At 37.5% G+C, this 23644-nt stretch overlaps 1 protein-coding gene across 6 annotated transcripts in view; it reads left to right on the forward strand.

Annotated features, from left to right (window-relative positions):
- The first annotated feature begins 1710 nt into the window (after positions 1 to 1710).
- The window catches only part of LOC114467360 (glutamate receptor-interacting protein 2-like), a 52070-nt gene continuing 30136 nt past the window's right edge, over positions 1711 to 23644 (forward strand). For 2 of the 6 annotated variants that reach the window (XM_028453575.1, XM_028453580.1), the window contains exons 1-9: positions 1711 to 2008; positions 12022 to 12102; positions 12724 to 12859; positions 15657 to 15802; positions 17532 to 17615; positions 17695 to 17770; positions 19529 to 19674; positions 20045 to 20192; positions 21581 to 21750. In XM_028453575.1, coding sequence (XP_028309376.1) covers positions 1831 to 2008; positions 12022 to 12102; positions 12724 to 12859; positions 15657 to 15802; positions 17532 to 17615; positions 17695 to 17770; positions 19529 to 19674; positions 20045 to 20192; positions 21581 to 21750 — 1165 coding nt within the window. In that variant the 5' untranslated portion in view covers positions 1711 to 1830. Of the gene's footprint in view, positions 2009 to 5064; positions 5240 to 6348; positions 6897 to 12021; positions 12103 to 12723; positions 12860 to 15656; positions 15803 to 17531; positions 17616 to 17694; positions 17771 to 19528; positions 19675 to 20044; positions 20193 to 21580; positions 21751 to 23644 lie in introns of those variants that run through there. The other 4 variants (XM_028453578.1, XM_028453577.1, XM_028453576.1 and 1 more) reach the window with 4 other exon arrangements.

The raw sequence follows: 23644 nt of genomic DNA on the forward strand, positions 1-23644 counted from the left end.
TTTTTCACACCTTATGACAATTTGTGTACCCCCAGGGGTATGTGAATGAAAATAAACAGTGAGACATTACAAACTAGAATAAATTATGTATAGACAGCAGTCACTAGCCTCCATGCATTGCCTCAAATTACACATTGGCCTCTGTAAGATTACGCTCTAGTGGTGACAGAAAAACAATCTTGTAATTTAAAAAAAAACACAAATATGAGAGCTATAAAAAGGTATTAAAATGCAGAAAAAACCTTCCAGAAATGTCCATCAAATGTAACTTTAAAGACAGTGGTATCAATTTTATTTTGTTTTGTTTTGTTTTTACTTTTTATCCTGACGTCACATCCTGCCGATGATTGTGGAGTGTATCTCAGAGAGGAGGTGGCTGACAGTGGAGGTCTGCAGCTGGACCGTCTTCTTTCATTTCTTTTATTTTTATTTCACAATAATAATCACACAGTGATACTTGAAATGGAGTGGGGAGAAGAAAAACGTATTGAATTCCACCTCAATCTAACAAAGAATTAATACAAACAAAATAGCTGCTTCCTAGTCAATTTTCTCAACAAAAAAAAAAAACTCTTTAAGAAACAGTATTATGGTTACTGACACATATACAGATAATGGCACAGGTAACAATGGCAGACGGAATACCACAAGGTTAAGTAACATCTAAACCAACTGTTCACACAACATGAATACAATCAAACCTCATTATCTATGTATTGTGATCAGACATTTTGTTTGTAAAGAGTCTTGACACAGTAGTTCCAGCAAGATTCATTTTGTCTTCTTTTTGAATAGTAGGTTGTCACCTAATGCAGGCCTGAGAAAGTGATGACCTCTGTTTATGACCTTTGTAATGGCAAAAACCAACCACTTGGTGGTAGTAGTAACACATGATCTGATCCGAGGACCACATTATGAACATTCCTATTTAGAATAATGACCAATCAATGAATACAGGACAGCACTAAGGTTTTGTGTGTAGATGTTTTGTGTTCTTTTGGAGTCATTTTGTAAATGTGTCTATATAATTTTAACATGATATTATATTGTACAAGCATGACATTATATTGTACAAACATTATATCATATTGTACAAACAATATAGTTATACTGTAAAAACATGATATTATACAAACATTATATTGTGCAATATACTTATATTGTACAAAGTACGATGTACTTATATTTATTGTACAACATAATATAATGTTTGTACAATATCATTATATTTCCAATTGTTGTATATTACAAACAATGTAATATGTTTGTACAATATAATTTTATTGTTTGTACAATATAGTGATCAAATATATATCTTTTCTATGTGACAGCTCTATGCTTCAGTAAGAAATGTTTGATTTGTGTTAAACAATAAAAGTGGAAATCACCACCTTTGTCACTGGCTCATATTATGCACCATTCTAATGAAGATCAGCCCTGGGACACTGCATAGAAAGTTTCCATCGCATTGTGTCTGTCAAGCTGTGCCCACAGCCCTGAACCCTGAGCCATCTGTTCCTGTGAAGCAGGCAGTGCCAGAGATAGGAAAACATACGTTTCTTCAGCCATTCTGCTCGTGGCTGCTTGGATGTGGATGTACTTTACTAATGATTATAGGAAATAAACAGATTCCTTGTTGGATATGTAGCCAACCTTCTTCTTTTTTTTTTTTTTTAAAGAAAAACCAACTTACTCCTGTTTGTAAAGCTGTCAAATAGGACCTGCTGAAGCAGATTGGACGTTCTCCAGAAAAGGAGTTTGGAAGAACAGCAGGACAGGACCTGGATGTCTCAGAGAAGAACCACTTTCTTCTCCTTCACTGTTTAGAAAATGAACACGTCAGGAAAGTTGGCTTTTGGGAAAAGGCACCTTAGCCCCACACAGCTTTTCTTCACCTTCCCTCAGAAAGAGTCCCTGAGGACAAGCAGCTGGTGTGCAGGAGGAAAGAGGAGGATGTTTTCTTTTTCCCTCAGGTGTAGACTGGGCATCATCAGAGGGAGAAGCAAAGGTAAAACCTACAAATGAGAAATGACTGATCTACGGTGAGGTTTGTGCATACTTTAACATTATCAGGATGATGTCACATAAATGTTAATTTGTTCATTGTGTAGTCTTTCATTCACCCTGTCCTGGCCTGGGTTGATCCAATCTATCTGCAGCCAAAGTTCAGTTTAGCTTGGTTATTCTGCAAATACAATATCAGAAATTGAGCTGTTTGTTTCAGGATTTTAAGGTTTTAGCCTGCAGAATAAACTAATGATATAACTCAGTGTTTCTAAAATGGGGGTACGCGATGGCACTACATGGAGCACTAGAGAGAGAGAGAGTGGAAAATTAACAAATAAAGTGTCAGTCTTGGTCCCACCCCAGGCATGACATGACCGGAAATGATCAAAACTATAGAAAAAATAAATCTATTCAGGAGCCACTAAATTAGTGTTTTTCAACCTTGGGGTCGGAACCCATGTGGGATCGCCAGAAATTTCTGAAAAATTTAAATATATTTTTGAATTTTTTCAATTGTCATTCTTTCTTTCTTTTTTAATCAAAACAACACACAATCTTAAACAACTGTATTTCTATACTTTTACTTTGCAAAATATAAATCTAGTTCAACTAAAATGCAGTAAAAAGAAAATATCTGAGCTCAAAACATGATAAAAAAAAACTAATTCTGGAAAAAAATGTCTTTGGGGTAGCCAGAAATTCTTGAAATCAAAATGGAGTCACGCTCTAAAAAAGGTTGGAATCCACTGCACTACATACAGTTTCTTTTTACGTATGTATTTACAAAGTGAGATTCTTTAAAATGTGTGTTATCATTTGTTCATTCCATCATTATGCTCTATAGTTGTTTAGAAATAGTTTTCTAAGCAAAATGTCATAGTTGGACAAAGGGGGTTTTTGGATTCAGAAAAAAGAGAAACACTGATATAACTAATTCCAAATGTCATTAAAAAAAACTTGTCACCTGCCCTAAACATTGTTTTATATATTTAGTTTTTTTCAATATTCATATTTTGCATTTTATATTTATATCTATATATAGCCTTTTTTATTTTATCTCCTTCATTGCACTATTTTTCGGCTGTCTTTTGGGTATTCTGTGTGTCGCTTTCTGCTGTCTTTTTTATTTTTTTTAATTTTTTTTGCACTTTATCTGAGCTGTAATGACAGTAATTTTCCCCACTAAATAAAGTGACTCTACTCTACTGTACTCTAGATTTGTACCGATTCCCTGTCGGTGTATTTGAAAAATTGCATTTCACACCTGCAAATAAAACGTGTTTTCTACTCTTTACTATTTTCTTAAATATTTCCCAAATATTTTGTGCTTTTGACTCAAAATAATGTGGATGCTGGATCATCATTCATGTTGCCTGTATAGCTCTTCATGATACCAACCTTTCATTCTCACTGAACAAATGAATCATGCTTCTAAACAGTAAGCAAGGAAACTGTGTTGGATATTATCAGTGGTTCTCAAGCTTCTTTTTTTTTTTTAAAGTACCCCCAACTTTGGATTTGAAAGTCTTCAGTAAGTAAGTAATAATAATAATAATAATAATAATAATAATTTTTATTATTGTTATTGGTGACGTAAGAAGTCACAAACTACCATTGTCAGCCAATAGAAATTTTGATTGTAATAGCCAGGTTTCAACCCACAGAGGGCAGTCACTCTTATACACAAATTGTATTACTTTAACTAAAATGTCAAGAGTTGGACTAGGGTCAATCAACAACATAACTTCATACCAAATACATTTCTTTTCATCAGAATTATTATTATTTTTTTTTTTTAGTTTCTTTGTAAATTCTACAACTTGTAGCTTGTGATCACCCCCTGTGGCTGCAGTATCCTCTGCAATGCATTCACGCAGTCCACTTATAGCAATAAATATGACAAATTGGCATTTGTAGACAAATACAAATATTCAGTATTATTACAATATCGTAATAATACCTATATTCATTTTAAAATGGGGAGCAAATGAGCCATATTTAACCTTTTCCAGCATGTTCCCAGAGTTTTAATCATTCTACACACTTCTCTTTCTCTGTGTCAAATGAATTAGTCTCACTCTGAAAGACTTCACTTCCCCACACTGAAAATGGGGTATTAAGGACAAAAGTCTCAGAGGAAATTATCTGCACCAATGCGTATTGTGTCCACTGGAACAGCTGACTAATTAGGCTGAAAACATGGACTATTTTGTTTCTAATCACTTTACGCATTCATACAATGCGCAGATGTAGTTTTAGAGGGTAATATACTTAATTTCCGCAGTTTTACAATCTGTTTGTGATGCTGTCTCTTTCGTGTTGTGCCTAGAGTGGAGACTTTCAGATGGTGAAAAGAACTATCTTCAGTAAAAGGGTCGGTGGGAGGTTCTCACTGCTGGTGATGAGCGTCATAAAGTGGCAGGCGCCAGGTTTGGAGTATGGTTGACAAATGGCCAGACAGGTGCAGCTTCACTCTCTGCATGTGTTCAGGAATCAAATGGTGCTTTCAAATTCCTGCAGAGGAACATGAGATGAGTGGGTTTTGATAATGAAGTGGATTTTCTGAAAGCTGCTTACATGCTCCCTATAATCTAATAAGATATTGTTTGAATATTCCACAAATATTTTTTTGTCTTTACTAAGCGGTTAAGAAAAAATCGATTTGGCGATAAATCGTGATATTTCACCGCACGATTTTTGTATCGAGCCAAAAAATGTCCACATCGATTTCTTAATTATGTTTTTTGATGCAAAATAATCATTTGATTGCGCTAACATATGCATGGCACGTTAACGCCCGGTCACTAGTGTCAGTGAACCACATCAGACCTTGTTAAACTACCTCAGTCCCGAATGCATTGTAGGTGGGAAGTTGATTGTACTTTATTTTTATAAAACATACTGGGCACTTTTATAGATGTATGTGGTTACTTTAAAAATAAAATAAAAAATCAGAACTTAAAGCTCATATACCCGGAGTTTCTGAGAAATCTATGTTTATGTATGATTTTTTTGAATTGTGAAAAAATACTTAACTAGTCTTTTACTATGGTCTACTGCCAGTGGTCATTCATATACATCAATGTATATAAGTCTCTCCTTCGTCCTATAGACTCCAATGCAAATGGAAATGAGTGCCAATAGGCTTCAACTTCCTGTTTTTGAGACTGTCAATCAAAGTGAATGCGGAACTGTGCACGGAAACAAGGCTGTGCGTCACAACAGCAAACAGGTAAATATGATTTTGGCTCTTACCTGACCCATAGACCTATATCAATGTGATCCGATGCATTTGCAAAAAAGTAGAGGTGTGGCTTCTGGTAGATTGGCAGAGGCAGTGGGAGGAAGTGAGGCTGTTTAGGGCGGGACATCGAGACGTTTCTCAGAAACTCCGGATATCAGCTTTAAGAGAATCAGAATCTGTTGTAAAAGCAAAAGTTTAACTTTTTTGAAATATTTACCGTGATTTGACATTTTGATACACATACCACTTGTTTTTGATATTATTACTTGAATTACAGTTAGTTACCATTCACTTGTTCTCGCAAGTTTAAAAAAAGGATACAATTTTGTATCCTTTTCTTTTCTTTTTTCTCTTGTTTTTATTTATTTTAATCTCTTTATTTTTTTCTTAAATTATTCATCAAGCCACTGGAAAACACTCAGCAGATTGCACCAAGCAGTTAGCGTTTAGTAGTTGTGTTCTGAAGGTAAAGGTAAAATAAATATCGATTTCGCGATATGTCGTGATGTATATCGTATTGTTCAGTACCGGGTTATATCGTATGGTGCCTTGCAAATTGCCACTCATAGTATAGTCTGATTCATGGCAATGCACACCCCTAATCTTTACATGATCAGATTATGAATGTATAACTACAGCTGTTTTACACAGGGTTTTTTTTTTTTTTTTGCCATTACTTTCCACTTTCAATGAGACAGAGGTTGTGTAATCACACTATAGATTGGGTGCTGCTGTCTCTAAGTGTGAAAGTGGGCTCGAGCCTGACAAGGAGTGTTCTGGTGTTAATTGTGCCGGGAGTTTAACATGTGGAGAGTGTGCATGTTCTCTTGTCTTGTCTAATCTTTGTGTGTGTGTGTGTGTGGGGGGGTGTTAAAGTCGAATTAGGCTTATTATTGGGGGAAATGGATAAAGACTGTGTGTGTGTGGGGTGTGTGTGTGTGTGTGTGTGTGTGTGTGTGTGTGTGTGTGTGTGTGTGTGTGTGTGTGTGTGTGTGTGTGTGTGTGTGAGTGAATAATAGGGGAGGGAGTGACTGTGTGCCTGCCTCATTGAACCCCTCTGGCAGAGTGAGGGAGGGGGGGAGAGAGAAAGAGAGAGAGAGAGCACACTCCAGCTCTGAACAGGAGACCATGCAGGGTTATATGTGAGCTCATGTGAGTGCATGAGCAGTGCATGATGAATCCTGAAGAAAAGGAGATAATTAGTAAGATTTAGTCAAAAAAACAGGACATCTGTGAGATGGCGGAAAAAAGGACACAAAGCATATCTTTCCTTGTTTGGATTTCATAGGAGGACAGAGCGAGTAGTAGTACACACTGGAGGGGACTGGGAAGAATCATCTGGCAAGTACCAAGAGAAGAATAATAAGGGACCATCGGAGGATTATTTACTGCTCGACTTGTGTGTTGGTTTTATTTTATTTTTTTTAAATGTAGCATTAGAGCAAAAAAAAAAAAACAACAACATGTTTTTGCAGTTGAATCAGAGCGGCTGAGATCTGGATTCTAGGGTCCCCTGCCTTCCCCTATCAGGTGGACCCTCAGCTCTGTGCCCATCTGAAGGATACTTCCAGACTGTTCCACCCATTAATAACCAAACAAATCGCCATGCTGTGTGGTCTAAGGAGAGACAACAAGAGCTGTATTGGTAAGACTGCCATCGTTGATCTTTAGAGTCAGATGTGTGTTGTTTTTACTGGCGACAAAAGTTCAGTGATCACCTGTAAAGAAAGCTTTTCATCTAATAGATCAGTGGTTCCCAAACAGGGGTACATGTACCCTTAGGGGCATGGGACCACATTGCAGGGGGTACTCAGAAAGATTTAACAATTAACTTAGAAATAATCAGGAAATGTTCCTAATTCCTTTTTAGGCTTTTTTTTTAGTACTATCAGTACTATTGCTAAATAAAATACTACATTTTCTTGTAATTTATTGAAACAGGATTATTTTTTGCTGTAGAGGCAATTTTATCACAATTCTTACAATAGGAGACAATACATAGGAGACTGTATTTACTTACTATTGAAGTAGTAGTTTAACTAAATACCACTTTAAATTCCACTCATTGTTTTGAATTTGAAGATTAAACCTTAGAGAACCAATGTTGGAGACACAGTTAGGGGTTTAGGGGAGCTTGCTGTTCTACAAATGGAAACATATGAAATTATGAAGAGGGTACTTACGATATGAAGAGGGGGTGTAAAATGATTTGACAAAAATGCAAAGGGGGTACACAGGACAAAATAGATAGGGAACCACTGTCTTAGATAAACACTTGCTTGGTATTTGCAATGACATAATTTATTTAGCCTGAATGCAAATGAATGTGATTGCACAATCATTGCAGCGTGTGCGTTGTGGCAATGGCAAGACATTTAAATGTCGGCAGAGTGCAGAACCAGGCTAGCATAACCTCCGATCCTGTGTAATTGGGGCAGATTTAGCAACGTAAAGAGCCAGCTGATGAATAAAGTTTCACATCTTAAAATAGCAGTGTGATTTCATTGTCATTCTCTGCACCGCCCCTGTTTTTAACCTACATTATTCAGATTGGGTGTAATGGGAATGACATGTAGTAGTGCCCTGAATTTGATCAGAAGTTAATTAACTCGCTACAGCTTTCTATTGTGTTTTCCCCCCCCATTTAACAGGAACTTAAAGGGTATCGTCAATTATTCCACTGATTACACATTTATTTATTTACTGTACAGTAATGTTGTTTTTTTTCCCAGGCTTGTTGTATATAATCCTGATCTTAAATCTGACTCACGGTGGGCGACGGTTATTTTAAGCTGGAGGAGGATTTGCTGGGGGACAACTTGATGTTACAGTAGTGTGCAGTCACGTGCACTGGATTGGCTGTGTGTAACCCACAGCTAATGCTGCCTTTTGACTACGATGACAGCTGCTGGCCTCTGCAGGCCCTCAGGAGCCCGCATGTTGGTTACCAAGGTTCTGCTCCGTCCAACGTGATTGGATGTGTCACCCACTTTATTCTCTATGTTTGTGCTTTATATATACCCACTGAATCCAGTGTTTGTTTAAGAATGTGGAATTATTATGATTTACATGTTTATTTTCTGTTTATAATATGGAATACCAAAAAAAAGAAAAAAAAAGTCACTTTCTCATTTATTTGCGAGTCAAATATTCCGACGGTTGGTGCTACCAAATTATGGGCACATACCAATATATAAATGGGGCCCATTACCCCATATGTGTCGCGGGGGCGACAGGGGGCCCGCGGGGACCCCATCTTTCAAATGATTACTCCTCCGTTAGTTCTCGTTAGATCGAAATGTAGTTTGGTATGAATACTCTATGAATGAATATGATGAGACGCTCGGAGCTCTTTTCCGGTAATTTCCAAATTTATGAGAACATAGTTGTGTGATATATCATTTCAAAGGTAATTCAATGTAGAATCAAATCTGAGATGGGGTTTTCTGATACTGTTCTCCAGTGGTTTACCTCTTATATAAATGGAAGAACCTTTAATGTTGCTATTAACGATGTTATGTCCAATATGTCCAACCTGTCATGTGGAGTAGCCCAGGGCTCTGTTCTGGGGCCTGTTTTGTTTTTATTGTATCTGATGCCTCTTGGTCGGTTGATCCGTGGTTTTAAAAATGTGTCTTATCATTATTATGCTGACGATATCCAGTTGTACTGCTCCTTTAATGACTCTGAGTTTCACTTTTTATCAGAGTTCTTAGACTGTATATCCTGTATCAAAAACTGGTTGTCATCAAATTATCTCCAGATAAATTCAAACAAAACAGAAACTCTGATCATCGCTACTGATAAAAACATCCCTCTAATTAAAAACTCTTGGTGATCTGGGCTCATCTGTTAAAACCAGCCTCAGAAACCTCGGAGTTGTTTTTGATCAGTCCATGTCTTTGGAGCGACATTGTCGTCAATTGACTAAAAACTGTTTTTACCACCTGAGAAATATCTCTAAAGTGAGGCATCTATTATCAAAATCAGATCTGGAACTGGTCATACACGCATTTATATCATCTCGTATTGACTACTGTAATTGTGTTTTTACTTGTTTTAATAAATCGACCCTAAACAGACTCCAGATCGTTCAGAACGCTGCTGCCAGACTTTTAACTGGTGCTTCAAGAACATCCCACATCACCACCATTCTTGCTACTCTGCACTGGCTTCCAGTTAAGTCTCGCATAGAATATAAAATATTAGTTCTCACGTTCCGAGCATTTTACATGGTCAGGCCCCTAAATATATCTCGGACTTGTTGTGCCCCGACTAATCAGGGCGATGCCTTCGGTCTTCAGGTCAGGGTCTCCTAAAGACCCCAAAAACTAAATTTAAAACCAGAGGAGACCTGGCGTTCCAGGCTGTAGCTCCCAGACTCTGGAATAACCTGCACCAGTCTCTCAGGGAGCTCAACTGTGTGGACACTTTTAAAAAACTGCTGAAGACTACACTTTATAGTAAAGCTTTTAGTTAACTGGATTTTATTTTTATTTGTCCTTTAATGTTGCTGTTCTTATGATATTTATGCACTCTTGTTTTATTATTCTATTGTGTTGCACTTGTACTTTTACCACAACTCTGTACAGCACTTTGTGATTTTATCTGCAAAAAGCGCTTTATAAATAAACTACTTACTTACTTACTTACTAAATTACAATTATGCCACACACAATTCGATTCGGGGCCCGAGGGGCCCAGAGGCCCACCCCCTTTACCGGTTATTTCTACATTAATTGGAACATAGTCGTGTCACATATCGTTTCAAAAGCAATAAAACATAGATTACAATTTTACATAGTACAATTTGATTTGTTTTACTTGGTGGAACCAAGTCATTTGACTGAATTCTCGGGAACGTGGTACATCCTATTTGGTGCGAAAACGTTCCGCGGGCTCGGCTGTAGTTCATCCGAACTCAGAACAACCTATCTCATCATTTGCAAATTAATAAAAATATATAACTTTAAAGTGTTCCTAATCATGGTATCATGATCAGGATCGCTGATTCAGATAACTGCCCATTTCTGGCAAAGAGGATAGTTGGTGCTTGGTGGAGGTTTGTGCTCTCTGAGTGCTCTTGTTTGAATTCATGTTAATGGGCTTTGGTTGCTCTGTGGATCAATGGTTAGTTTCAGTTAAATGCATAGGTCATAGGTTCCAGTCCTGCTTTTAGTCACTGTTATTCAGCTCCACGATAGTTAGAGTCAGTTGACTTATTTATTTAAATATTTACTTGCCTTTACTAAAGCTACAGTTTGGGTTTAGTTGGTTTATTCCATGTCTTTGTTCCTGTCTATTGTTATGGGTCAGTGTAAATCTTTGTTCCTCAGTAAGGTGATGCTTATTTTATTTTACCCTGCACTCTGTCTAACTACACTCCACACTAACACTCTACCTGACTACTACAGCAAATATCCAAGGTAAAATTGTTTTATGGTTTTTATTTGCCAAACATTGCTTTAATCATTTACATCAGGAATGTCAAACTCGTTTTAGTTCAGGGGCCAAATTCGGACCAGATTACAGGCGGGGTATGTAAAATATGTAAGGTACCGACAAAAAACTTAAATTCGATTTTTTTGGCCATTTTGTATTTCATTTGAGAATGTTTTGTAGATATTTTTTAGGATTTTGGAGTTCTCTCAACAATTTGAGATTAAAAATGTGTTATATTCATTGGAAACTCTAAGCCCTGCAAATATTGTGCAATTTGCTTGAATTTGTGTGTGTTTGGAGGGGCAGAGTTATCTACAACAGAACTAGTTAGTAATTTATACAATAATTAATGTTTTCTGTCATTGTTACTTTTCCTTCATGCCAAATTGAATGCTTTAAGGACTGGATTTGGCCCCTGGGCCTTGAGTTTCACATATTTGCTTTACATACACCATGTGTACTGTATGTAGGAAATGTTTTGACTTGACTTTATGCTAACCATGTTATAGACTTGGGATTTTATTTTCTGAGTTAGCAGATGAATGGATGGAAGGAAGGTTGAAATGGTTTGGTGGATAGTAGAAAAAACTGCCTCCAGTGTGCATTTAAACGTTTTACTTATGAATTCTTCTTTTTTTAAGGTGGTGAGACCTGTCTACTCTAAAACCTGGCAGAGCACTGAAAATTATGTTTATTTCTTGTGTCGGTCATTTGAATAGATAATCCACAGAAGGCAGGATTATAGTAGTGCCCAGTCAGATCCTTCATCGCTTAATGCTGACAAGACTACATGACTGCATTCAGGTTTTTGACGACCAGGCAGGACTGACCTGCTCTGTCAAAAGTGGGCCTCAGTGCTGAGTGTAAAAAGCATAAGAATGATTTTTCTCTGCAGTGCAGATTGCATGTTTCCCTGCTTTCTACAGCAGCTGCTGCAATGACAAAAAAATGATTATTTCCTCCTCAGACAAGAACAGTTCATTAACCACATGCTGCTCTTTCATGAAAATCCCAGTGCTGTAAAGTGGCTGCTTTTGTTCACTGCTGATGGAGCTTTGTGATATTATAGTGATTTTGGGATTTTAATTCATAACACCGACGACCGACTCCTTGATCAAAGCGTTTCAAGTTTAAACCGATTCATCTGGTTTAGATAAAGGTTTGGACATTTTTTTTTTTAAATGCAGTTTCTTCCTCAGAGCTTCTGCATAATAACCCTGCGGAAGTTTAGAAAATAGAGTGTTGGCTTCTGTCTCAATGTGCAGGAAATGGTCATTGTTAAGTTGCAGCAGTTCACTGCTTATCCTACCTCTGTGCTGTCTCCTCAGATGAAGGGCCGTACTCGAAGGGTAGCAGAGACTCTGGGTCAACTGACCAATCACATTCATCCCGAAGGCGCAGCCTTTCAGGTATGATTTAGTCAAAACTGACCTGAATCTCACTTTGTTGAATCTCTTGTCAGAATTGAGACATTAACCTGAACCCTCCAGGCTCCTGCACAAAAAGAGCCTTTCCATCACATGGCTGTAGCATTTTGTGATGTCATAGAGTTATGAATGCTTGAATAAGGTAGAAAAAAAAGCTTATGTGACATACCTGTCATTGGTGCTAAGTCATATTTAGCGGGCTTCAAGTTGATGAGTTAACAGCACTGCACAATGTGGACTTCCACACAGATTGAGTCCTCTGACAACTTTTTACTATCAGCTGATATTCCATTATTGCTTAACGTAAGGATACCAAAAGGTTTTATTCAATGTTCTGTTCTTGCAAACATATTTTCTAATAATTAGTCCTTTTTTTCTCCTATTGTCAGCTTGTACTTGCTGATATTCAACCTGATTCATTCCTTTTTCTCCTCATTTTTATGTCAGAAAGATTTACCCGTGGCTGTGTATTTGTGTGCCAGACCACATTTCTGTGAGAGATTCAGGGAAGATGGGTTTTCTCGCCTATCACACGGGGTGATTTTGTCAAATAGATGCTAATAGTGACTGCTGATCTGTGCCTGTGTTTGTATCCATCACCAGGGGAGTATCGAGGAGTGACCACCGTAGACCTGATGAAAAGGGAAGGCAGCAACCTTGGCCTCACCATTTCTGGAGGGTCTGATAAGGACGGCAAGCCCAGAGTTTCAAATCTGCGGCCAGGCGGACTAGCTGCCAGGTGAGATCTCAGCTCTGTGATATAGTAAAAACCTGGCAACTGCACAGAGCCTCCATGAACGTGAGGATGACTAGAGGCTACGCGTTAGATCAGTTAGTTGTTGATCTCCTCGTAGTGAAAATTCTACAAGTAACTCTGCGTTTGTAGTGGTGATGCAACAAAATGAAAATTCTTGACCGAAACTGAAAACAGAAATAAATTATTATGCCAATTATTAGTTTCATTACTTTTATGGCTGAGTGGCTCAAAATTAAAGGATTGAAATTGCATAAATTATAATTACTGTAAGCTTTAAAGAATACATTTATTAAAAATTTATGAAAATACTTATCCCGCAATAGGCAATACACCTTAGAGTTTGTCTTCTGATAGAGAGGTTGGTTGTTCGATCCGAGTCGCCCAGTCGAGATGCCCTTGGGCAAGACACCGAACCCTAAATTGCTCCCAGTGGTCGACTAGCGCCTTGCGTGGCAGCTCAGTCCCAATGGTGTGTGAATGTGTGTAAATGGGTGAATGAGCTGATATTGTAAAGCGCTTTGAAACTACTTTAGTGTATGGATAAAGAGCTATTTAAATCAAGTCAATTTACCAATACAAGATCAAATAAAATATAAGTTTAACCAGCTGTAGCTGCCGTCAGAGATTCTCTCATAAAATGCAATTCATAGTTTTCATATTCAGTTAAAAGATAATACATTTCATATTTACACGTTAATATTTCAGATAGATATTCAATAAATAAATAATAATTCAGCTAATTCATGTAGATGTAATGCATTTATTTGGTTAAAGTTACAGAGACACAAGTGGAGAACTTATTTTTTGTTCCGCTGTATTGCGTTGCTGGGGGTAATAATTAGCTGTAGCACTCCAGAGCAGCACAAGGTGATGGAGTGTACCTGGTGTCTAATTGAAGCTGATAAAAGGACATTTATCCAAGATAAAAGGACATTTATTTAAGTCCCGTTCAATAAGCAAACTGCTTCTCTCGTCTCCTTTTTCAGCATGTAAAAAAAAAAAAAAAAAAAGTGAATGTAACCATGTCGGAAATAAACTGAATAAATAAATAAAATAAATTTAAAGTTGGCATTTACGAAGACTTCAGCTTTATTCCCATGGAGTTAATGCGGCCAATGTGGTATTTTATTTGTGAAATGTGTAATGTGTGTGTCTTTTCGAGTTAATTGAAGTTTTGTATTTTATTTTCATAGTTCTGACGGCATGGAATTTGACATGTAAAAGACATGTTAATAAATGGCTGATTAATACCCAAGAACAATGTTGAGCCTTGATTGAACTCAGAGGGAGTAACAGCCGTGCTGATATTTCATCACAACAGCACGACCTTCAGTGTGATATTGCTTTTATACAACAGTTCTACAAGCGCATTTTATTTTTTGTTTATTTAATCATTTGGCTCCACCAAAAAAAAAATGTGTGCTGTAGCCAAATTCAAGCTGTTGATGCATAATTCAGATTTTTTGGAGGTGAGCATGAGGCGGTGGTGTGGTGTAGGAGTCCATGTCGACGCAGAGTGCGTCACGTAGCTACAGCGTCGATGTGGCATTGTTTTCACTTTGTGTTCCGTCTCAACCTCTGCCTAGAAAATGCTTTGGTGCTCAGATGTCTTGAAATACGGCCGCTCTGCTGACATGGTGGTCCGTTTCCTGACAAGTGACCGCTGACTGCGGTATTTTGACTGGGTTGTTTCGGCCAAAAACCGAAAATTGACTCTTTTGGTGGTAGACATGTACCCTACTCCCAATTAAAGCCTAATTTGCAGTGCTGCTGGGAGCGTCTCCTACGCTTGATTCTCATGTTCTGAGGTTGTTTTAATTAGGATGATGCTAATTTTTCCCAACATCAACCACACTTAGGGGAGATGATAATATTCCTCAACATCAACCACACATATGGAAATATTTGTGGAAGACTCACATTTCATGATGATTAGGCAGCATGTGACTGAAGTGACACACACACACACACACACACACACACACAAACACACACGTGTTATTCTGCAAGAATGGCACAACCCTGTTTAAAAAAACAAAAACAAAATGTCTCGGTGAAATGTGCCATTCTACGTAAGATCCGAGGAGGTTTACAAACAGATATTGTGCTAATTCTTCTGAGCAGCTTGTCTTCCCACAGCTGAGTTAAAGCTTGCTTTGAAGTGCTGGCTATAATTTTGTGGGTGGAAAGACACACAAGCAGAAAGGATAGTGAGCGTGCTCAGCTCTGGTCAAGACATCTCTCTGTATGCTGTCATTGCTGATTGGCAGTTGGCCAAATGTGCAAGGGCCAAAGAGGACGGAGCATTAATTAACAAGCTTTTCAGTGAAGAGGGGGCTTAACGTCATATCTAACATTAGTCATCAAATTAAGCATGAACTTTTTATATATTTTCATTCTGTGCTCAGTTTCAGTGCCTGCTCCTTTCCGACACTCGGATCAGATTTGATTGTGCCATTTTAAATTCTTGGTTTTGGGTGAAGCTGCTAATTACTGCTAGCTTGGAGCAACGAGAATATTTGCGTTGTAGAATTAAAAACAGAACATTGAGTGCAAAGCGGCTATTAAGCTGTAGAGATGACAAAGTTAGATAATTACTCTCTGTGCTTGTTTGCTTCCAGATATATTTCACTCACACGTTATTCATGGTTTTTAAAAGATATTTCAGCAGTATCACTAAACCTGGCAGCCAGAATTGAGTTACTAATAGGTTTTACCCATCACAAGGGTTTGTGAATGAATGAATAGCAATGCTGATGATGGGTTGTGATTTCCACAGGAGTGACCAGCTGAATGTAGGAGACTACATCAAGTCAGTGAATGGCATCCATCTGTCGAAGCTTCGCCATGACGAGATCATCAGCCTGCTGAAAAACATCGGAGAGCGTGTGGTGCTGGAGGTGGAGTATGAGCTGCCTTCATATGGTAGGTGGAGGACACGTTTCCTGTAGAGCCATGTTTACAACTATACAACTGTCGAAATTATGAGCATATTCACAAAGGTTGTTAGAATATGTTTTAGGGTTTAAAGTGCAGTAATCCAACCGGTTATCCTTTTCAGACTGAAAGGGCGTAAGCTCCTTGATGTGAGGCAGCAGATGCAGTAACTTAATGCATTAAGTTTTGGAATCTGGAATTAATTTATCTTCTCTAGCCTCAAGGAATAATGGAGAAATGCTCATGTGTGGAGAATACCAAAAATATGTTTTGGATAAATGTTGAAGAAATAGTGGGACAGGTTTCACTTTTTGCTCTCACCACTTAATCTGTCAGAAATAGAAGCGTTTCAGTCTGCAGATGAAATAAATGGTGTGAAAGAGCAGTTTAGAGGAAGAGATAGAAAAACAAAGAGTTTTCATGTGTACGTCTTATTGAGTTATTCTAAATTGTAAAAGATAAAAACACAAATTGTGTCTGAGATTCTCAGAGTGAAGGTGCCTCAAGATATTTGTGCTGTGCTAGGTATACTTGTAGAAAACGTCATTGTTAGCACAAGAGAGTTGACTTTAGTTGACTTTGGACTCTAGCAGGCGAAGAGGATGATCACTCTACAGTATATTGGATGAAAATGGAGGTGCCTTTAATAGGGGTGGACATAAGGAAAATAACCTCCATTCAATGCTGTTTTGACGCAGTGCATCACGTTTAATGTGATTTGTTGGCTATGATGTGATGCATTTGATTGTTGTCTCGTCATTTTTGTTGTTTCACAATGTCCGTTCATAATTTTAAAACAAAAAATAATAATTTACTCAGTAACGGTTGGTTGTAGAAATGTAACAAATGACTTTACTTCTTTTAAAATGTGCTTAAGTACGAGTCAAATTAACAAAACAAATCAAATCAAGTTATACTTCTTAAGTGCTTTACAACAACCAAAATTGACCAAAACGCTCTACATGATTAAAGAAATACAATTTAAAAACAGCATAATATATAATGAAAAACAGACCATTATAACATTTCAAACAAGTGCCACAGAACTATGTACCAAAAGCCTTTCAAAACAGATGAGTCTTTAGCTTTGCTTTGAACAGGGGCAGGTATTTGATGGCATGTAACTCAAGCGGCAACAAGTTCCAGAGTTTTGGACCTGCCACAGCAAAAGCACGATCACCCCACTGGTTGTAACGTGACCTGGGCACCTTGAGCAGGTGGTGTTGGGCAGAACGTAGGTCTCTGCTCGGCTGGTGAGGGGTCAAAGTCTCACATAAATACACAGGTGCGAGGTCATGGATGGAACAGAAAACAAAAAAAGCAAAAGTTTGTACTGGATTCTGAAAAGGACCGGGAGCCAATGCTGATTTAGAAATATACTCAAAAGAAATACAAGTACCCATAAAAGCAACTCAATTACAGTAACGTGAGTATGTTACTTTCACCTCTGCCACTAACCACTGCGTCACCAAATGGGTCATGCCAAAAGTAGCTCAGATCAGAAGCTTCCTCATTTTAATAAGGTCAAGATCGAGGGAAACTGTTTCAAAAATGTAAGCGCTGCAATAACTTGTGGTTTGGGAAACAGTGGCTCAGTTTAATCCTGTAATTCTGTACTTGTCAGATGAAGCTAATGTCATCAGCAGTTTTGTGTGGATCACAGCGAAGATATAAAAAACTGATTTTTTTTTCCCTCTCTTTTTCTTATGTTTCCTAGTCCAGACCCCTTCAGGAGTCACAACCAAAACCATAGAAGTGTGTCTACACAAGGAGGGTAACAGCTTTGGGTTTGTAATGAGAGGTATGTGGAATGGGATCCTTTGATAGAACTGTTTTCATTCGGATTCATTAAATATTTACACACTTTGTGTTGTCTTTAGGAGGTTTTCACGAAGACTGGCGCAGGTCTCGTCCCATGGTGATTACCTATGTGCGGCCTGGGGGTCCCGCTGACAGGTAAGAATATCAACAATGGACACAGATATGTCTCTACCAGCCTCAGTGTTTGCATACATAAATACAAGTGTGTCTATTTATGTGGCTTGTATGAATTTTACGTGTGTATAACACGCATGAATGAGCCCATTCTTAATGATTGTATGTGTGCATGCATGCATGCATGACTCTGTATTGTGAGCATGTAAATGTGTAGCCTCATAGATGTGTTTAATTGCCTATTTTTGTTCTTCGATGAAATATTCATGTGTCACTCGTGTGGAATTTTTGAAGTTGCTTTTTACATAAGAACAATATGAATAAAGAAAAAAAAAAAAAGGCGTGCGCATCACTGTTTTCTCAGCATAGGTATGTGCTCAGGCCAATGCACAAAAGCATAACTGTGACACATATACAGTGTCTTCAAAGTAGAGAGGGCACCGTTCATCCTCAGGCTAATACAACATCACACCAAGCACAAAAACACTGTCGCAAACACAACACACCATCAAAGACTTTACAGACACTTATCTTGTTTATCTTTTCGCCGACCTCAAAGGAAACATAAGCGTGGAATAGTTTACTCACCTGCTGGCAGAAGTGAAAGTAACATAGTACAAGTACTCACGTTACTGTAATTTAGTTGCTTTTATGGGTACTTGTACTTTTTTGAGTATATTTTTAAATCAGTACTTTTACTTGTACTTAAGAACGTTTTGAAAGAAGTTAAGTCATTTGCTACATTTCTACACCCAATCGTTACTGAGTAAATGAGTATTTTTTTCTTTTAAAATGATCAACGGACATTGTGAAACTACAAAAAATTATCATAGCCGACCAAATGGATTCAAAAAAAAGGAATTAGTATCTTTTACATTGAATCAGGGTTGGGGTCAATTATAATTATAATTGCGTATTCATGTCGTAATCGTGAGTAAATTGTAATTGAGTTTCGATAATTGACTTTGTAATTGTGATTGCCATGAAAATTCTGCAAAAATTGTTAATGATAATTTAACACAAAACTAGGGAACCACTTTACAGTTCTACATACAGTTCTACACATATGTAGTTAACAATTATTAAAATATGCTTCATATACAGCTTTCTCACATTTTACCATTAAAAAAAATCCTAATAAATCGAGGGGTATACTGACACAAAAAAGGCTCAGATGCTCACACCAAAAATATTAAAACCTAAAATTTAATTGAGTAGGAAACCTAACAAGAGAAGAAATAAACTAGATGATAGATATTAGTTTTTAGTGTATTTTACAGCTGGTATTTGGGACCTGTTATCATAAGAGATGCTAAGAGAAAGCTAACACAAGAGGAAGGTTAACTTTTGTATTTATTTCAGGCTCAGTAATGGTGATCAATTGTAATTGAACTTTAGTAATTGAGAACGTAATTGTAATTGACTTTCTGAGGATAAAAAAATATTGTAACTTAATTGTATTTGGGTAAAATGCAAGTCTCTGTAATTGTAAATGAATTGTAAATGAACATGGATAATTGAAAACGTAATTACAGTATACCTGAAATATTTGATTCTATCCCTGCTTTTAATACTATTTAATTGAGCTACTTTTTACTTGTACTTGAGTATTTTATATATGACTTACTTGCACTTGTACTTGAGTACATGTTCATTCAAGTAACAGTACTTCTACTTGAACAGAATTGAACAGTAATCTTTACATCTCTGCCTGCTGGTGCTGAGAAGCCTCTCATTGGATGTCCTTCTGTCTCACTCTGTCCATCTGTCCTTCTCCAGAGAGGGGACTCTGAAGGCCGGGGACCGCGTGTTGAACATAGACGGGATGCCTCTGAACAGGGAGCGGCACGCTGATGCTGTGGCCATGCTGATGCAGAGCGGTCAGGAAGCTCTGTTCCTGATCGAATATGACGTCTCAGTCATGGGTGAGCACACACACACACACACACACACACACACGACATACGTGAAGGCACGGCAGGATAAATCATGTGAATGTAAGCAAGGAGTGTTGCTGCAAAGTGTGAATTTACCTTCTGGGGATTAGTACAGGACAGGTCTATTCTATTATATTATATTCTAATGTTTTCAAAATGAAATAGATGATTTTACTTTTTTTCTTCACAGCGTTGCAGCTTTAACAGCTTTAACAGAGAGCGTTCATGTGTCCGTGGGTCCTTTTGGGTCAATACATGTTCTGCTCGGATTGCGAAAGGCATGTTTGGTTCCAGGCTTGTGATGCGACCAGTAACCTTTGTGACCTCCCATTCTTCCTCTGTTCCTTCTCGTTCTCAGACTCAGTGCAACAAGCCTCGGGCCCTCTGCTGGTGGAGATAGTGAAAGGTGTCTCATCCAGCCTGGGCATCAGCCTCAGCACAACCATATACAGAAACAAACAAGTCATTATCATCGACAAAATCAAACCTGCCAGTGTGGTGGAAAGGTGAAAACAATTGCCTTTTTTTTTTCATTGCTTCTCTCCAGGGTTGGGGTCAATTACATTTTTCAATTACAATTATGTCTTCAATTATCCATGTTCCAGTCCAGTCTATTCTTCCCCACCTTTTCTATTTCCTGCCTTGAGTCTCTCCTCCCTGCTCCCTTTCCCCTCCCCTTCCCCCTCCCCCTCCACTTAGGTGTAACACTGCTCTCCCTTTTTATATCCTCCCTATAATAAAAGATTTCTTACCCTTCCTTAGGGAGGGCTGGTGATGGTCACAATTAAGCAATAAAATAAATCAATGTATTTTATTGCAATAACAAAATATGCATTGCTGTCTCATAATAATTGCACTTCCTGTGGTGTTGACCTTTGACAGCATGTGCAGACAAAAAAAAAAAAAAAAAAAAAAAAAAAAAAATTCAATTATCCATACAGTTAAAATTACAATTATTATTTTTCCTCTGAAATTCAATTACAAATATGTTCTCAATGATTAAAGTTCAATATCAATTAATAACAATTATTGAACCTTTAATAAATAACGCCATTAAACGTAACCTTCCTCTTGTGTTACATTTTTATTAGCATCTCTAATGATGACGGATCAGTTTGATCCATGTCTTAAATCACCTATAAAATACACTAAAAAATATTATCTATCATCTAATTTGTTTCTCATCTCTTGGTTACCTTGTTGGGCTTCCAAATTAATAACAATATTGGTATTAATATTTTTGGTGTGGGCGTCTGAGCCTTTTTTCTCTCACTATACCCCTAGATTGCAATTTTTTTTTTTTTTTTAAAAAAAAGGATAAAATGATCCTCAAGAGTTGTGAAATGTAGTGGGAAAACTTGATATGAAACATATTTTGATTATCAATAACTACGTATGTGTAAGACTTAGAACTGTAACATGATTTCCCAGGTTTACGTTGGAATTAAATTGTAGTTTTTATAGCATTTTCATGCCAATTACAATTGCAAAGTCAATTATCTGAACTCAATTACAATTCTAATAATAATAATACATTTTATTTGTAATACACTTTACATTTGATGCCAAACCTCAAAGTGCTACAGGATTAAAACAATACAACACAACATATTAAAAGACATTCAAATTCTATTATAATAAAAGACATTCAATTCTATTATATTTACAACAGCAACACCCATCCATCCATTTTCAGACCCGCTTGTTCCTGTTTTTCAGGGTCTGCCGGTGCCTGACAACAGCAACAGATGTTTTCCATTATGATTACAATTATAATTACGCCATATTTGTAATTAACTATCAATTACAATTATAATTACCCCCAACCCCGGCTTCTCTCACATTTCCCTGGCGAGGTATCCCCTGACACAGCTCATTTGTCTTAATGGATCAGGTGTGGTGCGCTACACGTCGGTGACGTCCTGCTGTCCATTGATGGGACCAGCGCAGAGCACTGCTCCCTGATGGAGGCCACGCAGCTGCTCGCCAACACCTCTGACCTCGTTAAATTAGAGATTATTCCAGCCAATCAAAGCAGACTTCCCATCAGGCCACAGGACACAGGTACGGACAACACAACCACAGAAACAGACACAAACCAAAGCTCAGCAGTGCTTCATAAGAGAAAACAAGTCGGAAAGAAAACAGGCTTGTGAAGAGAATTCACAAATTCATTTACGGCAGCAATGCTTTAACTTAGCTCGCTATCTACTCTTGAAATCACCCCGTCAATGCAGAGTTCTATTTCAAGTGATGAAAACAATTAGAAACGAAAGATAATTGAGTTGTCGTATGAAAACACAAATAATTCTATAGATCACGTGTCAAACTCAAGGCCCGGGGGCCAAATCTGGCCCTTTAGAGCAGCAATTCTCAACTGGTGGGTCGGGACTCAAAAGTGGGTCACAGACCTGTACATGGGTGGGTCGCGACAGCTGATCACTTAATGTCTCTCATGTTGGACTTGTCTTTTATTTTGAAAGAAATTTTTATTTTGACTGGCATGTTGTGAAATGCATGTTGTACAGGAGAATATATAGATTTTTGTTTTTTAAAAAATTATGTGTGCTTTCAACAGCTTTTTTTTGAAAACTACATTTTGTTGGTTAAATTCTAAAAAAATAAAAAATAAAAAAAAATAAAATAGTGGGTTGCAATTGAATGACCGTGGCAAAATGTGGGTCCCAGGGTGAGACCAGTTGAGAACCCCAGCTTTAGAGCATCAAATTCCACCCGCTCGAGAAAGTAAAAATCATAGAAAAAACGAAACATTTTGTCAATGACCAACTAATTCAGTTGTAGATATCTCAGCCCCTTCAAATACAAAAAATCAATTAAAATCCACAATATTTGCAAAACTCAGTTTTCTTCTTCCTATATTAATGACGGCAGTCATTTTTAATCTCTATTTGAAATTGAAAGAACTCTCAATTTTTCAAAAAATCTGGCAAATTTTCCTCAAATTATTCCACAAAATGTACCCAAATTACTAAAATCATGGAAATTGAAGTGAAGATCCTGCAGGGACTGATATACTGGTACGTAAACATTTATAGGTGGAAGTGTAAACCAGGGCACATTAATGTTGAATTTGCTCTTTTTCCCGCCTAAAATGTGTGGCCCACTTCACCTCAAACTGTCCCGTATTTGGCCCCTGAACTAAAACCAGTTTGACACCGCTGCTATAGATAAAAGATGCAAAAGGAAAATGTGTTCATAATTTTTCAAACTCTAGGGTGCAGAATATTTGAGCTACTATAGAATAAACAAACAACACAATCCTCCTTAGTAGTGCTTTATTTTGTTTAAAAAAAAAAAAAACAATTCAAACACATTAAAAAAGGCTCCCCATTGTACAAAATATTTGTTATGATCTGAAAAAAAAAATCCTTTACAATATTTTGGATAGTCAGATTCCATGCAGGAATATCTTTCTAAATGTTGCAGAAGTGACTGTAACATTGGACTGTCTGTAATGTGTTCATACACATGCTTTTCACAAGCCCTCTGGTTACGTGCACACACTTGGCCTTTAATAATCATGCTAAACATAAATTAACTTTCTCTCACACATGCACACACACACACACACACGTGCGCAGTGTTTTTCCTACAGAGATCATGTTCTTGCCATGTTCTACTGGCTTATTTTTGGGTCAGCAGCTGCAGGGGCTCTTCAAAGGGGAGGCATTGGAGGACAACATGACAGTGAGAGCTAGAGTTCAGGCTCTGTGACGGTTGCTGAATTCATTCATCTACAAAGTTGACTTTTGTTCACTCTGCTTCCCTTGTCAGGTCCACTGTCATCTTAATTATTTCCTCATGATTTGAAACATGCTTTTATCAGATTGAAAGTAAAACATATGAGGTGTCTGCAAATCATATGCGATGCCAACTTAAAAGATGTACCTTGATATGCAAATTTCACATGAACAGCTTAACTTTTGCAGAAAATACG

Source organism: Gouania willdenowi, chromosome 7 (assembly GCF_900634775.1).
Source record: "Gouania willdenowi chromosome 7, fGouWil2.1, whole genome shotgun sequence".
NCBI lineage: Eukaryota > Metazoa > Chordata > Actinopteri > Blenniiformes > Gobiesocidae > Gouania > Gouania willdenowi.